This window comes from Rutilus rutilus, assembly GCF_951802725.1.
Source record: "Rutilus rutilus genome assembly, chromosome: 1".
NCBI lineage: Eukaryota > Metazoa > Chordata > Actinopteri > Cypriniformes > Leuciscidae > Rutilus > Rutilus rutilus.
In genome coordinates this window covers 57,042,069-57,059,772 of record NC_140209.1, presented here as the reverse complement: position 1 = coordinate 57,059,772, position 17,704 = coordinate 57,042,069, and the positions used below count along the sequence as shown (strand labels likewise).

Sequence of the window (17,704 nt, the reverse complement as noted above, 5' to 3'; positions counted from 1 at the left end):
ATCATCCCTGACTGAGTCAATTCCATGCATGCTAAAATGAAAGCACTGGAAAGCCTCACTGGCAGTTCACCGAGGTCAAGTAATCCTTTTACCCAGATCCTTCCTTCTGCCTCCCATTCAGCTTCAGAGAAGTCTGGCCTTAGTCTAGGAACACACTCATCTTCCCCTTCACACTGTTCAAGGAACTGATCCCAGAATGCAGTGTAAACTTCTCTGGACACTCCAGCATCATCTACAGCATTCTCATTTACAAATCCCATGAATCTGTATCCATGAACACAGCTAAAATATCTTCTACAACCTTTACCCTGTGTATTAAAGCATGCACATCTTTTGGACTTGCTGAGTTTGCAGATGAAATTGTAGGAGAAAGATGGTTTCTTCAATGCGATGGCAAATCTTCTGGAGCTGAAGGCGTTTCGCTACCCATCTAGAAAAAGGTAAAAACCATTTAGAACTATTATTTCAGCCTGATCTCACACACGAAACGTACATATTTAGACGTAAATAAAAACGATCCAATTCGTATATATATTTACGTATTATAGTGACTTTTACGTATCATATGGACGTTATTTCAGGTTCGATACGTATCTATATTTACGTATTACAACTTAAAATACGTATAGATTCAACGTATATCAATAAATGCATGACAGCCTGGTCTCATTGTTAATACGTAATTTTCAAAGATAGAAAACGTATGTTTTATAGATAAATGGAAGATCCCTTAACCCTACTCCCAAACCTAAACATAAAGTTAGCAGCTACCCATTTTATACAGAATATAAAAAAGACAAAACGTACAGAGATGTGTGGGAAATGGCAATTTTATTAACAATATAGCATTAAAAGATTTTTTTTAGCAGCTAATCCTACTCCTACCCCTAAACCTACCCATAACAATTTCTTAAAACTACATAGGCTACAATTATGAAGAAAAGTTACAACATACGTGTAATCACAATAATTTATTTATTGCGAACATGTCAAAACCGGTACCAAAAGTCGTTCACATGACGATGTGTTGCAGTCACAGTCCTCTCTTTCAGTATAATAGTTTTGAATGAGGTACAGAGCAGAATTTAAGTTATTAATCCAAGAAAATGTTAATCCGGCTTTGCTCTGTGTGAAGGCGCGCGCGCTTCTCCATTTCAAATGTAGTTTACCGACTGAAATACGGCATGTCGCAATCTGTGGCGAGAGCCAATAGAGTGCCGAAGTTATGACGTCACTTTGTAGGCCAAAACGCAGAAGTGAGTTTTAGCACTACGGGTTCCCTCGCCCTAAAGTCTATGGGTTTTTTGAATGGGTTTTTGCTAAATCGCCTGAAATAAGGTCTGTGGTTAACAAAGCCTCTAAATATTTTCACGTTTTGATCTATGACATAAAACACACCAGTTATAACCTGCTTGTGATTTTTTAAAACTTTATTGTGTCTTTAAAACGGTGGTTGCTAACAAGTTGCTAAAAGGGACTACATCCTTTGGCGGGGACTTTAGACGTCATCATGACAAACATGAAATCTCTCACTAGCCCGCGTTTCAGCTTCACGTTCTTAGAAGTTTACCTTTCAGTTAATATAGCCTACATAACGTTATTTTTGTTTTGTCCCGAGATGCAACCACAAGTCATCGAATGAAATCTCGTTTGTTTTCCGTCTGATGTTATCCAGCGGAGACTCTGGGTTCGTGCCAGATGGAGTAAAAAAGGCTAGCAGTAGCAAGAATAAACGTTTTTCATAACCAAATCAACAGCTAAAATACCTTTTGTCTTTCTCTTAAAATATCTAAAAGCTTGTTTACTTTGCCACTGTTTAATAGATTGGATCCGCTGCAGTTTTATTAAAGGCTAACGTTACGTTGAGAAATGTGTTTAATTAAAATATTCAAAATAATACCTGGTTTATTGACTTTTATTGTAACTTGTTTGGATATAATTATAGAAAGGGTGGGTCCTGCACCTTGTGAACTTGGCTTTTACCCACCTATAATAATATGATTGTATTTGTAAACAGCATTGCCGGTATAAAGCAGGCAATGATATTAATCTTTGTTATTTTAGTTGTAAATGTTAACTATATTTAATGTGCTATATAAACGTGGACAATTCCCAGAGAACACGCTGATATGTATAGCCTTAATGCACTGTAAGTTGACTGTCTGACAAATACACAAATTAAATGTTAAACTATTGCATACTACCTGTATACTATTGTAACTACACTCCAGTCAGCTCACAGTAATGTGAATGTGAGATAAAATTTACTACACAGGCTCTCACATTGGGGCTTGTGGATTACCAGGTAAAAATAGAAAATGTTAACAAAATGAGTATATATGGTTTATTTAGGGAACATATATGGTTCAATTATAATATATTATAATAAGCATTTGCTATTGACAATTCTCTTTAAATTCAACATATATAATTATATACAACTATTATATTAAATGTTTGGAATTGAACTGTGTTATGCTTGTTCAGAGATTATTTGTATAGTTATCTTAAATACATAGAACACTATTATAACTCCTCTATCTCTCCCTAGTTTTACTTACTCGATTAACCTTGTACCTCATGCTGGCCCTTACAATACCTGCGAGTAAACCAGCATCTAAGCTGCACTGTTCATGTCCAGATTTATAGTTGTTCTCTCTTCGATCTATGCTTTTTCTATCGTCTAAGAAAAAGGACATGGAAATTGATACGGCCATAGCTAACGTTAGTGCTTCTGAGATGGTTAAAGCGCGTTTTTTTTTTCCTGGCGAATTAGCAAATGGTATGCAAACATACAATCAAACATAATACAGTGAAAGATAATCTTTAAAGTTTATTTGGGGCACAATGATCAGGCATAATAATCTTAATCACAAAGAAAATAATCTTAAGGTTTATATAAACTAACAAAATAATAAACGAATAAATAAAACATTAACAAAAGATTAAAAAAATCTCAGAGAGGCACGCATAAACAAAATTAGATATTCAGCGCTTGAGGAAGCTTGATGATGACGTTGATCCGCGACCATGGTGTGCTGTAGTCCGTTGATAGCCTACCGTTAGCATTTTATATCCGACGGCTTTATTTAGGCTTCAAAATGTATACATTTTGGATTAACTTGTAAAGATTATCTTGATAGACAAAACGTGTAAGGGTCACAACTCTTTGTTGAACACAGATCTTATTTTTTGCGATTTTCCAAAAGTCTATGGGGAAAATGCATTGCTTTTTGATCGAGGGAACCCATGCGCCGCTAACTTCCGGGTTGGCCTACAAAGTGACGTCATTACTTCGGCACTCTATGGCTGTGTCCAAATTCAGGGTCTGCATCCTCCTGAGGATCCTTCCTACCCGGTTGAAGGAGGAGGGGTCCTCCGACGACCGCAAAACACGGAAGTCGGTGTTTGTGAATTTGGACAGCCTACCCTTCTTTCAGTTCCCTCCCTTACCCCTTGCTCATATCCTGTCGCCTAGCAACCGTGACAGCGCTAAGCAAGAAGCGGGAAAATGGACAAACAAAGAGTTATTCTCCTCATTTTAATTCTTTTGGAAGAAATAAAGCAATATTTTTTTGAAAAGCCAGTTTTTAAAAAACTTACATCGAAAAGCATACTCCTCTCCCACTCCGCTACCGCTCGCTTCGTCCGCCATTACGTTCTGCCGAAAAGAATTATGGGATAGGTAGGACGGGAAAGGATCCACCACACCCATCCTTCCAATTCGGGGAAAAGGAGGACGTATTTGTGGGCCGCATTTGAAGGATCCTACGAATTTGGACAGCCTTCGTCGCGGCGCTGTGACGTAACATCCTTCAAATGAGTACTCCGAAGGATGTAGACCCTGAATTTGGACACAGCCTATGACCGTTTGATATCACTGCCGTAAAACATGTCGTAACGCTTCTTGAGGGCGCAATTTTTTAATTTAAATTCATCACGAGCGCGGAATTTGACAGTTACGGACTGCGCTGCTGATAGCCTGTGAAATGGAGATGAAGATCACTCACTGGATAAAGGGCTGACTCTATTATGTCTTTCTCTTCAACGACATGCAACTGTGAATTTTCAGTTTACATATAACACATTTCTACAGAAGTTACTGTACTGTATAAAGACATGCATTTATACAGTTAAGGGATGTTCCTACAGACATTACAAACATTCCATCTCAAAAATATTTATGGAATATCACACATCTGACAGATTTTGAAAACTGAAAGGATTATTTTAGCATGTGATGGCTCACAATGAGAGAATGTTTAGAAGTTGTGAAGAGTTTGACAGTTTCACTGAGAATCAACTCATCAGTTTTGATCAACAAGCCATGTGGATTTAGTTATTGTGCAAATTGCAGAAAATCTTACTAACTCTTTTGCACACATGCTAAAACACATGCTTAAATCAATAAACAATTCAAATCTGATATGAACACAAAACTAATTGTTTAAAGATTTGAACCTTTTGTTGTTGGAAAAATAGTCCCATTTGAGCCAAAGCGATTGAGAAAAACTGTAAAATAACCTTTTGATCATTTATTTTAGTTTTGGAGCATTTCAGTTTGGTTCCAAGTTTTCCAAATTTGTTACTTTACTGTATATGTGCAAAAGCATGTTAGTGTTTTCACCCACAAAAAAAGAGGTTTTAAGCCAGTTATTTATATCTTTTTCTGCAGTGTGTCAGTAGGAAATATCAGTTTAGATTTCCAAACATTAATAGTAATAATCCAGTGAGGTTTTTGTATGCACAAGGAGTTTGACAGCAGCCGGTATGATCTGATCTCACCATCACCGAGTCTGTCTGGGATTACATGAAGAAACAGAAAAAACTGAGACAGACTAAATCCAGAAAACTGCGGCAACGTCTCCAAGACTCTTGAAGAAACCTGATCGATGATGGTGAGATCAGATCATACCGGCTGTTGTCAGACTCAAAACACATGCAATACTGACACACTACAGCAAAAGATATAAATAACTGGCTTAAAACCATTGTTTTACTGAAAATACTGATGTGCCTAAGACTTTTGCACAGTACTGTATATAATAAAAGATTTTCATGTACTTTCTGTTAACAACGGGACACTGGAGTTGACAATTGAGTAATGACTTAAGATATATTTTCCTGACACAGTCCAGTCCCCATTTTTCATAATTGCATTGAATGACAACAGAATTTTCATTTAAAACTGTTCCTGTAAAACATGCCTATGGTTTGTTCAGTAATACTTTACAATAAGGTTCATTAGTTAACAGTTAATGTATTTACTATCATGAACTAACAATGATAAATACATTTGTTACAGTATTTATTCATCTTTGTTAATGTTAGTCAATAAAAATACAGCTGTTCATTGTTTGTTCATGTTAGTTCACAGTGCATTGACTAATGTTAACAAATACAACCTTTGATTTTAATAACGTATTAGTAAATGTTGCAATTAATATTAACAAAGATTAATAAATGCTGAAGAAGTATTGTTCATTCTTAGTTCATGTTAATTAAGGTAGTTAACTATAATGTTAACTAATGAACCTTATTGTAAAGTGTTACCGTTTGTTCTTATATATTGTGTATATGATCTATAGAGTTTATGTAGATTATTTGTTCCTTATTGTGTAATCTTTTTTTTTTTATCTAAACAAACAAAAGTTGAATCTTACAAAAATATGCACTTCTGTGTATTTTGAATTGACAGTGCAGGAATATTAGGACTGATGATCTATTATGTAAAGGGCTTCCACATGACATGCAACATTTGTGAATCTCTCAGTGCAGGATCACTGGAGAGTGGTGATGTTACCTCAGCTTCATTCAGCTCTGCATTCTGGAGGATCAATACACATGCAAAACATGAACGTGAGACACATTGTTACAAAAACATAAAAAAGTGTCACTGTAGATAATGTAACTGTTGCCTAGTGATGAGTGAGAAGCACAAAGCTGGGGACATTGTATGTACTGTGACCTTAAAAGCCCCCTGGATTTATTTTCTATTATAATTAGGATATACATTATAGTTTTAAGGTTATTTTATAACTCTTTTAGTCTGAATATTTCCTTTTTTTGAGACATTTGGTACATTAGGACCACATTTACCAGTATGATGTTCTCGTTCAGATTCCATTTCATCACAATTGCTTGGTCTTCATCCGTTTGTCCAAGTTCATCACCTTCATTCCACTTAGCTGTGTCTTCCTTATCATCATCTCCAAGGGTTTCAGATATGTTGTTGTGTTGTGGAGGAATCTGATCGGTCTAGTCAACGAATTCACAGCCTCGTTGTATATCGTGTGAATGCTGTGGACTCTTCGGTTGCTGCACACTTTGATTCCACAGTTCATCAGTCTCCTCGTCACTTGAGGCGCTTGTGAGTCTTTGGACTGTGCCGGTTCTTTTGGTAACATTTGGTGATGAGAGGAAGCTGTGTGAAGTGCTGGGTGTCTCTACTCCCATGGTCTCTAAAGTCAAACCACTCTGTGGATCATCCTCCATTCCTCTAGTTCTCTGAAGAACATGCAATATAACATTCAATGATTAACTCAGCCACTCAGCTAAATGAATGATATTAATAGCCACTCAGCTAAATTAAACACATTTACAACAATTCTGTCACTGTATTTAAAAATGAAGCCCAACATACATTTAAATTACTTAAAGTCAAAGTCTTGGTGATTTTACTAACCTTCCTCTTGGTGTCTCTTTTAGCCGAAAGTCCATCATCCAATAAATGTGTGATTGAATCCTCAGAATCACTGTCACATCCATGCGATAACAGTTTTCAGCAGGTCTCTCAGTATCAACATTTTCAGTTTTGTTTGTTCATACAGATATCCAACAGTGCTATCCAAGGGAATTTGGTTTCTTTTAAAATCACAAACATGAAAAGTGAAAAGTCTGTTTCTGGACCTTTTGGTGACTGCCCATTTGGGGAAAAAAAGGTTCTTTCTCATTTCCATGATTTGTAAAACAGGAAAGTCTTTTTTTCAACCGTCACATGTCTAGTGCCACCTCCATTACTGGTCCTCACTTGTTGGTCTCCATTACGGCAGAAGTGAAGCCATCCAATTTCAATTCTTCTGGAGGTTTTTTCTGCAGATACATTTTTGTGTCTTGCCAATACACTTTTTTGCTTAGGGAAGACACATGGTTTAACATTCAAAGTTTTAGCTGACTTTGATCCCAGTTTCCCTGCTTCAGTTTTATCTCTCAAATTCTGTAACAGAGATTCTTTATGTGAGCAGGACGCTGTTTGTTGACAGAAGGAGAGGACAGCCAGTCGATCACCATATGAATTCATATACTTTGCTATTTGCTCATCAGTCATGACAGAGAGCACAGACTTGTCAATCTGAAAGTGCAGAGAAGATCTATTTTTATAGATTGGTTCTTGAAAGAACAAAAATGCACTCAAGAACTCATAATTGTCACGTTTTGATGTGTTGAGTTCTGTTCTGTGATCTTGTTTTTCCCTGTCTTTGTGATTTTGGTTTATTTTTTCCCTGTCTGTTTAATTAGAAATTCCCATCACCTGTGTCTTAATTATCCCGTTAGCCCTAGTACATTTAAACCCTGTGTTTTCTCTCAGTGTGGGTTGGTTGTTGTCCATGTTGTGTGTATTGAATTCCTGGAGTTGTTCCTGTGTTTCTGGAAGCTTAGTTTGTAAATCAACTACATTGAAGTTCCTGTGTCCTTGTCTTCAGCATCCTGCAACAGCCCTGACAATAATATGTTAAAACAGTCTAGATTTATTCAGTTTCTTTTTTTTTTTACAGTAAAGCTCACATCTCTTTATCTGCATGCCATCCTAAAATGGTTCTAAAATGGGGCTCAATATTAACATTCAGGGTATAGTTAATCTAACTAGCTTGTAGCTATACTGGTAATTACTGTTGAGTGAATATGTTGGTACCCACCCCTGCAGAATCTACAACATATTTAGCATTTAAAAAATAAGAGGGATCACAAAAATTGCTAAAAATTATAAAATTTTATTGAGCTGAGTCGAGGCTTTTTCAATCTCACGAGCGCGTGTGTGTGCGACGTCAGGGGCGGGACTGATAAGGTGAGGTGTGGGACCTCTCTGACAGGTGCACTCGGACAGAAACAAAAGATAAATGCTGACATCTGCTGCTTATTGTCGTTATTGCAGACATCTGAACATTCACACAGAGTCTGTACTTGCTTTCAAGAAAAACAAGGAGAACACAGAAATGCACTGAAAAACCGTATAAGCTGAGTGCAAAAACTCACAAGTTTACTTTTCTTTTACAAGGTTTTGCACTTTTTTTTTTAAAGTGAATGCAATTTTTTGATTTATCAAAAAAAAAAAAAATTAAATATACGTTAAAAAGATTTTATAAATCTTTTTATTTTTTATACACGTGACATTTTTGTGCACTTTTCTCTTTTTATGTTCATATTTATAATTATATATAAAATATACGTGTAAATTTATTTGTAAAAGTATAAATTGACACACACTCTCACTTCATTCACGTGCTCATGAGATTGTTAAGGGGGCCAAACTCAGATTTCTGCACTAGACATATCAGCAAAGTGTTTTCTATTCATTCCAATGATAATCCTTGTGGGGTCCAGCAAAATGGCCCCACACCGTTTTTGGGGCCCCACACCGTGAGTGTGCTGTCAGGTTGCGGTCCCCACGAAGTGATAAAAACAAGCACACACACACACACACACACACACACATTATTTTGATTAAATGTATTTGTGTAGCCTACTTAATTAATGAATTTTTTATTATAATTTTATCAATCATTTTATCCCTGAAAACTCACATTTGATCACCAATTTGACACATTTAAATGTTTTTTTTTAGTTTTTTTGCTTGGAAAAATATATATTTGTGTCTTAAAATAGCTTGAATGTAACTTTACACCTTTGCCTCATTTAGTATACGTGGTTCTATGAATATGTAAATGAGCCCCGCCTCCACTCACTCACACCAGCTCAGAGATCCACTGGTTGACGATCACACGTTGATCTGATTGGTTACAAGGTAGTTTGTGACATCAGAAACACCAGCGATTTCAAACCGTGTTTTTGAGACTGTCTTTGGTTCACTGCAGTTTTAAGGAGAAAATACTCAGCAATGGTGTCGACTTATGAATTTACACATGGTTTGTCTTAAAGTACATTAAAAACACCACATAGACATATAAACAACATTAAAAGCTTGATTTTCACCACAGGGGAACTTACTGATTTCTGTTTTACTGATTTATTATGCAGCTCAGTGTATTCTGGGTAAAATCTCTCTACAGTCTATTCTGAAACATCAACACAGTTTCACTGATGATTTATAAACATTAAACCCAGGATAGAGCGTCTGAGTGAATGTGGTCTGGACTGTGTGGATGAGGCTCATTGTGTCAGAGACGCTGTAGAAGGACAGAGTTCCTGCACTGTGATCCACATACACTCCTATTCTTCTGCTGATGGACTTTACAGGGAGAACAGTGCGTTTGTTATTGTGCCAGAATGAATATCTGGAGGAAGAGCAGAACAAACTCCAGGACTGATCATTACGCCCAAACACACACTCATTACCCCGTCCCTTCCTGCTGATGCTCTTATGACACTGATATATACACATATTCATCACTGCACTCAATCTCCCAGTAACAGCGTCCACACACACTCTCTCTACACAACACCTGAGACCACTTATCAAATCTGTCTGGATGATCAGGATACGACTGTTGTGTGCCAGTGTTAGTAATCACTCTGTTCCTCTCAGACAGACTGAGGAGTTTATACACTGTGTTCAGATCCAGAGTCAGCTGATGGGAATCTGATGGAGAGAAAACACATCAGAGTCAGGAATTATGAATCTGTCTGATCTTTTATGTATCTGAACAATAACCTAACATACAACTACAATCTACTGATACTCTAATGAGAGTTAGTTGACATGTCTTAGTAGAGTTATGTATAGTAGAATGTCTGAAGTGGACCATCAAAATAAAGTTTCACCTAATGATTTACTGGATAAGGAATTTTTTTTTTTTTTTTTTTTTTTTTTGCACTCAAAATTTCTACCTGATTTTTTCCTACATAAATTTCAGTACTTTGCTTAAGTATTTTATTTTATTTTTTTTTATTTTTTTTCAATGTCGTTTTGAGATTTGATCAATTTACATGACTTTTTCAGGTCTAGAAATCATACTTTTAGAATTAGGATACCTCATAATATATCCAGGTTTCCCAAGTCTGTGGGAACCTTGGTCCTTGTGTAAAATGTATTTGTTGAGGGGGTGAACACATTTTTAGCTTATTTTAATACTTGTTTTCTCTTATTTTAAATCAATCCCTTGGAAGTGTGCTGAGGCCCCCTAGTGGGAACCCCTGAATTCTAGACACTTTCTTTAGTTATGCCTCTGGGCAGGAAGCAAAGCTCTGCAGGGCTAAGATGATCCCATGCATGACTTTCCCTTTAGACTAATCTAAATGTAAAGGGTTTTCACATGCTTCCTTTTTTCGGTCATATTCAGAATTTATACTGTAGAATTTTCAGTTAGTCATCTCTGAATGACTTAAATCAGGAAATCCTGCTCTGAGGTGCTGCATGATTTAAACTGACCGTTTATGCTATTAGCAGTATTGCCTCCTGTTAATTGTCGACCTGTGAAACTGTAAAATGTCACAGGATGTTTATGCATCTTAAAGGGATAGTTCACCCAAAAATTAATATCCTGTCATCATTTAGTCAGCCTCAAGTTGTTCCCTTTCATCTGTTGAACACAAATATATATATATTGACGAATGCTGTCAATCAAATTGCTGACATGTAGCCATATATATACAGGTGCTGGTCATAAAATTAGAATATCATCAAAAAGTTGATTTATTTCAAGAATTCAACTTAATAGGTGAAACTAACATATTATATAGACACATTACATGCAAAGTGAGATATTTCAAGCCTTTATTTGTTATAATTTTGATGATTATGGCTTACAGCAGGGGTCAGCAAGTAACTTTTGCCGCGGGCCAATATTTTTTTTTAGCCAGTAGATGGCGGGCCAGCTACACAGAGTAGGCCTATGGATACAAATTAAATACTCTTATATAGGCCTATAATCGCGGAATATGATGGGTCCGTCACCATCCGTGGATCATTCGTTCAATCGTTTTTTCAAATTAAAACCAAAAATAAAAAGATGAAAAACGACTTGTTTTTCCATTATTTATTTCCTGAACTAAAATGAAAAAACGAATAACGACGGGTTTTCTGATTTTCTGATTGTGCTCAGATCAAAAATAGAAAAAATGAATTACTGGATTAGACAAATTTTATTTAATTTTGAATTTAACACCTTAGGCATCTATATCAAGGAAATCATTTTAAACAGATCAAGTACTATTGTGGTAAGAGATTACAGCCATTTTAATAAAGGTGTGAATAGCAATCATGCCTCAATCGCTTACAGTCTGACTTTTGAACTTTATTCCTTTTTATTATTATTTATTCGGGACACACACATACACACCTAAGGTTTAAGGAGGTCTGCGCGGGACTGTTTTTTTCCCGTCCCGCTCCCACAAGGTTCTATTCAGCAACCGCTTAAAATACACTCTGTGTTCACCCGCTTTATTTCCCGACCTGACGGGTCCGCAAAATTTAGATCTCGTTTCCATAATCTCACATTCAAATGTCTCTAACGGAAAGAAGGAGTTTAAGTAGCCTATAATAATTATAAATGTTATACAAAAATTGTGTTCGTGTCAATATAAATATTAGGCCTAGGCTATTTTAACATTGTAGCCTACTGTCAGCAGAGAAAAAAAAATGCCACAGGAAAAAATTTATGAAATATAAATAACATAAATTAAATATGACAAAGCCTACTACACAAATTTGTGAACTTTGGGATGGGATTTGCACCTGCCTGGTCATTGAACCAAAACCTGGTTCAATGACCATGGTATTACTGTGTAATTACTGTGTGATTTCATGTAATATTCAAATTTTCTGGGATTTCGATTTTGTGGGTTTCATAAGCTGTAAGCCATAATCATCAAAATTATAACAAATAAAGGCTTGAAATATCTCACTTTGCATGTAATGAGTCTATATAATATATTAGTTTCACCTGTTAAGTTGAATTCTTTTAATAAATCAACTTTTTGATGATATTCAAATTATTTTTCTGATTATTTTTTTTAAATGGCTACCGTCAACTGTTTGGTGACATATGAAGGAATCTCATAAAGGTTTGGAACAACTTGAGGGTAAATTGAAGAGTAATTGATGACAGAATTTAAATTTTTGGGTGAACTATCCCTTTAAGTCCACTAGGCTTTAAGTCAAAGCAGTTTGATTTTTAAGCTGATCTTTATTATCTAGTGACTCACAGGCAATAAACAGCCCTCAAGTTTGGAACTCGATCCTGACCTCGTATTCACCTCTTACATGCACAATAGATATACGGGTTGATTTCATATTTTTAGTGCACAATCAATGCAACAGCACAAATATAATGCAGACATATAATTCCTAAATTTTAAGATTTTCTTAACTATCGTGTGGCTTTTCAAACTTCAAGGCTAATTCAATATAAATTAATGTTTTCATATTGAATATATACATGCTGATGTAAAAATGTCTTACCGTTTGTTAAAAATTGTAGATTTGATTAAGAAACATTGGATAAATGTTCCTGAAAGTTGTCGTTTCAGTTGGTTCAGATATTACAGGCCTTTTCCTTTCCACCTAAACCTTTTCCACTTGTTATTTCGAATTGCAAATTTTGTCATGCATGCATGTAAGTTTGAATATGAATTGCCCTCAAGTTTACCAAGAACACAGGTTGGCTTGTCACTAATTGCATACTCAATTACATGCAAAGATATTGCAGACATTATTACCACTGATTAAGTATTCACAAGGTGTGAAAATCTGTATTTGTGTATGAATTTTAGTTTACCAAACTATCTTTATCACTCATGGCCTTAAACATGCCTGGTTGGTTTCCATTCTTGAATTCTTGAGACTGACGCCTCTGATATGTGCATTGATTGTAAATATTTTATAGTATAATAAATACTTGACGAGTGATTTGTGATGATTTGCTGGAAATTGTAAAATCCTAACTTAGATGAACCTAACAAATCAAATATTTTAGCAGTTTCCAGCTCTCTAATTGCTTTTTTATTATTAATTCAAATGCAGGCCTACAACCACAGGAGAGTGATAATAAGGAATGTTTTTTAGAATCTGCCTTTTCGGCTCCAGCTGCATGTACCCTGCTGCTCTGCTCTTGCCCATCAGTGACCCATCTGAGAGGTGACGAGGGTGTAGTACGCCCCCTGCTGGTGGAGGAGCTGCTGATGTGTCCCCAGCTCCACCACAACCCCATTTTGAACCACAGCTATAAGGTCTGCGTTCTGGATGGTGGACAGCCGGTGGGCTACAATGATGCATGTGCGACCCTCACGCGCCTTATCCAGAGCATCCTGCACTATCTACTCACAGGATAGAGAGAGACACAAAGGGAAGTAAGCAAGAACATTATCTTCACTATTTTCAAGCAGATGTGAATCTCAATTTTCCTGCAAATACAGGAACAGATTGAATACTGTCAATTCTCAAACTCATGATAGGTATTTGAGGTTATAACCATAGCGATATATAACACTCAAAAGAATGAACTGTGATCGTACCTTCTCACTCTCAGTGTCCAGAGCAGATGTGGCTTCATCCAGCAGCAAGAGTTTGGGGTTGCGGAGGATGGCCCTCGCTATAGCAATACGCTGCTTCTGCCCTCCTGACAGCTGCGTACCCTTGTCACCTGCCTGCGTCTGGTATTTCTGCAACCAAAAACAAATAAATACAAAATTCACACAATAAGGTCTAGTTTATGACTGTAGACAGTCATTTAAATGTTCCTTAGTTTGTTGGTTATAAGATTAGAACATTTAGAGAGATATCTGCATCGAGGGATTTATTCGGTAAATGTGTTTCCATTGAAGTTTATGTGTATGTGTCTTCTTATAGGATAAAAAAAGTTTTATGTGTGGATTTTAGAATGCCGTTTTCATCCAGCGGTTTTTATATTCCCAAAATTTGCATAAAAATAGGTGGATGGAAACAGCTAATTGTTCAACACTTTGGAATCTGCATATTTTTTAAAATATTTTATTCATTTATTTTATCAAAAATACAGAAAATAATTATATTGTGAAATATTACTACAATTTAAAATAACTTTTTTCTAACCTGAATTTTCAGTATTATCAGTTAGCATACAGCATACATATCCGGGCCTCATCTGGGCCAACTATGGCACATATGGCTCAGTTCTGGCAGTGGCAAAGGTCAAACAGCAAGCCACAACTCACCCTAAAACCGGCTTGATGCATTTGACCTTTGCTGCCGCCACAACTGAGCCATATGTTCCATAGTTGGCCCAGATAAGGCCCGGATATGTATTCTATTGCCACACGCACTGAGTCATTCTGCTTAATACTTTTCTGGAATCCATGATAAAAAAAAAAAATTCACGGGATTCTTTGATTATTAGAAATTTAAAAAGAACGGCATTTCTATATAAATTATTTCTGTTACTTTTGATCAATTTAATGCATCCTTGCTGAATAAAAATATACATTTCTTTTAAAAGAAAAAAAAATCGTACTAACCCCAAACGTTTGAAGGGAAGTCTATATGAGAGTGACTTCTGTGTGTTTTTTGTACCTCTGGCAGCCCCTCTATGAAGGAGTGTATGTTAGCAGCCTTAGCGGCCTGTTCGATCTCCTCATGGCTGACTTTTCTGTTGTTGTCTCCGTATGCGATGTTCTCTGCCAGGCTGCAGTCAAACAGCACAGGCTCCTGGGAAACAATGCCAATTTGAGAGCGTAGCCAGTGGATGTTCAGCTGCTTGGTGTCATTTTCATCCAGCATCTGTTAACAAAGGGTAACTGTAATTAGTTTGGGCAAATAAATATGATTTATTACTGGTATAATACATCTCAACACTAGTGAGATGTTTTTAGACTTGATTATATCATTGGATTTGTTACAATCTATCATGCTTTTTGACTTAATGGTCTATTTATTCTTCTATAATATTTATTTGATCTTTTTTTTAAAATGTAGTTATGTTCACATTTATGATAAAAATGCATGCAGTGTGGTCACATTTCTTTTTGACTACCTTGGAATGTGGTTTGATCGATTGGATCACAAAAAATTTAGGACCCGTTTACACTTGTGATTGAATCACCTGAACATTGTTAATGGCATGTGAACAGGTCTGTGTTATATGACAGTCATAAGGACCTGAAGTATGCAGGTGAAAGAGAACCATCCTTTGATGCGCATGTCTGGGTTTCCTTTTTCTGGCCTGCCGTATTGGTTATAAGTTACCTTATCATTGACCATGAGAGAGGTAATAATTGAGAGAGGATTTTGACTTTTGTGTATTTAGTGTGAGTGTACTGTATAACAGTGTATGTGCATGAGTGACATTTCACTGAGCTGGATCAGTGATTAGAGACCATAAAGCTACATCAATTGAGGTACCTGGGAAAAGAGCTTAAAGGGGGGGTTAAATGCTATTTCATGCATACTGAGTTTTTTACACTGTTAAAGAGTTGGTTTCCCATGCTAAACATGGACAAAGTTTAAAAAATTAAATTGTACGTTTGAAGGAGTATTTCTGTGGCAAAAATGCTCCTTCCGGTTTGTCACAAGTTTCGGGAAGTTTTTTTGTGTAACGTCAGATGGGGCGGAATTTCTTTATATGGGTCCTAAGGGCACTTCGCCCGGAAGGTCGCGGGCGCGCGCGCGCGCAACCGTAGACCAGAGCAAAAGAGCGAAAGCAGTACCTCATCTAAGCGCTGTGCTCAGCTTTAGGGAAGTCAGTGTCACCAAAGAAGTGGGTTTTTGGTTGCCAGGGCAAGACAACCCTGCACATATTCCCAAAGAACCCGGCGTTAAGGGACCAGTGGATGGAGTTTGTTTTTCCAGAGCATCAACGGAGTTGTGCAAGACTGTTTGTTCCCTGCATTTCGATGATGATTGTTTTATAAACAAAGCCCAGTTCCACGCTGGATTGCAACGATAGAGCAGTCACAACGATAAAGGTTCACGGTCGGTCGTGCGTTGGAACCGCAGGCGGTGAGTAAAACTGCTTCAAATGTCTGAGTGTTGTTAGCTATCGGCGCGTAAGCACAGCTTTAGCACCGCCCGCACGGCACGCCTCCAGCCGCTCGTTTTTTTCCGGAAAGACTCGGTACCGCCTATCTTTCTTTTATAAATATAATAAAACTAAAGACTTTTTGGAGATTTGAAGGATGCAATACTACTCTATAGGTACTCAAGATTAACATGAGATTGACTGAAAATGAGTGTTTCACCCCCCCTTTAACAAATCAATAAATTTCATTATATAAAATGTGCAAAAAAGAGTTTGGCCTCTGAGCTACTTGTCCGTCTGTGTTTTCACCTACCACTTTGCCTTGCTGAGGGTCATAAAATCTCTCCAGTAGCTGGATGGTAGTGCTCTTGCCACAGCCACTGCTGCCCACCAGGGCGAGAGTTTGCCCCTTCTTCACCCGGAGCCTGAGCCCCTGTAGCACTGGTACATCCGGCCGGGACGGGTAGTTAAAACGCACATTTTCAAAACCCACATTCCCTTCAAATTTATCCTGCAGAAATCACAGGAAACAGCCACATTAGTGCACACGTGTATATACTAGTCTTGACATGACTCAGGATATTTACGGTGGGCAGAGTCCAGCGCTCTCTGAGTGCTTATCAGATAAGGATGGAGCTGCAGAACCAATTAATGATTAATTTCCAGGACTGATGCCTTGGACAGTTAATCATGACAGGCTTCTAGGAACTCTGAGATCTTGCCTAGAGGTAAGACTCACTATAATTTAAAACATTTTTATCTCTTGTTGGGAATACTGTATATCCTGGTGTTCATATTTATGTACGAAAGGAATACTGGCTTGTCTCCATTCTCTGAGGCGTTGTCAATGGCTGGGACTCTGTTGATGAGCATCAGTACATGGGAAGCAGACATCTTGGCCTTGGCGTAGTTTGGAGTGAAGGAGTTTGCCTCTCCAACAGCCATTGCTCCATACACAACAGCTGAGATCACACTGAAAGACAGAAACAGATATATTACCCATGGTTATTTGGATGTTGGAGGTTTCAAGCCTATATATGTGCGGCCTGGTGGCCAAACTTTACTGATTTTACATTACATCAGTAATGTACTCAGAGCAGAGAGTGAAAGTTGAATTAGCAGAGTGTGTCTGTACATAAAATATGTACAGAGCCTGTACAGAAATACTGAAATCCACATAACATAATGGGAGACATATCAGAGTTCAAAAGAGGACAAATTGTTTGTGTGCATCTCACTGGCTCATCTGTGACCAGGACAACAAGTCTTTGTGGTGTATCGAGAGCTACGGTATCAAAGGTAGTAACTGTCGACTCAAGAGGAAAATGTCTGAAAAGGATGTCCAGGTACTAACCAGGATTGAATCCAAAAAATATATAAAGCCACAGCTGACCAACTCCCTGAAGGATTAAATTTGCACCTCGACTCTCCTGTTTCCACCAAAACTGTTAGTCGGGAGCTGCACAGAGTCAATATTAATGGTCGGGCTGCTATAGCCAAACCTTTGTGCTGTGGACAATGTGAGACATGTATTGTTC

General features: G+C 37.2%; 1 protein-coding gene across 2 annotated transcripts in view; it reads right to left on the bottom strand.

Moving 5' to 3' along the window:
• Positions 1-8,407: 8,407 nt before the first annotated feature.
• Positions 8,408-17,704, bottom strand: part of LOC311286411 (ATP-dependent translocase ABCB1-like) — a 28,963-nt gene continuing 19,666 nt past the window's right edge. For both annotated transcript variants that reach the window (XM_084402625.1, XM_084402624.1), the window contains exons 24-29: positions 16,983-17,139; positions 16,480-16,677; positions 14,723-14,929; positions 13,690-13,836; positions 13,272-13,491; positions 8,408-9,817 (exon numbers count right to left, since the gene is read on the bottom strand). In XM_084402625.1, coding sequence (XP_084258751.1) covers positions 13,294-13,491; positions 13,690-13,836; positions 14,723-14,929; positions 16,480-16,677; positions 16,983-17,139 — 907 coding nt within the window. In that variant the 3' untranslated portion in view covers positions 8,408-9,817; positions 13,272-13,293. The remainder of the gene's footprint in view (positions 9,818-13,271; positions 13,492-13,689; positions 13,837-14,722; positions 14,930-16,479; positions 16,678-16,982; positions 17,140-17,704) is intronic.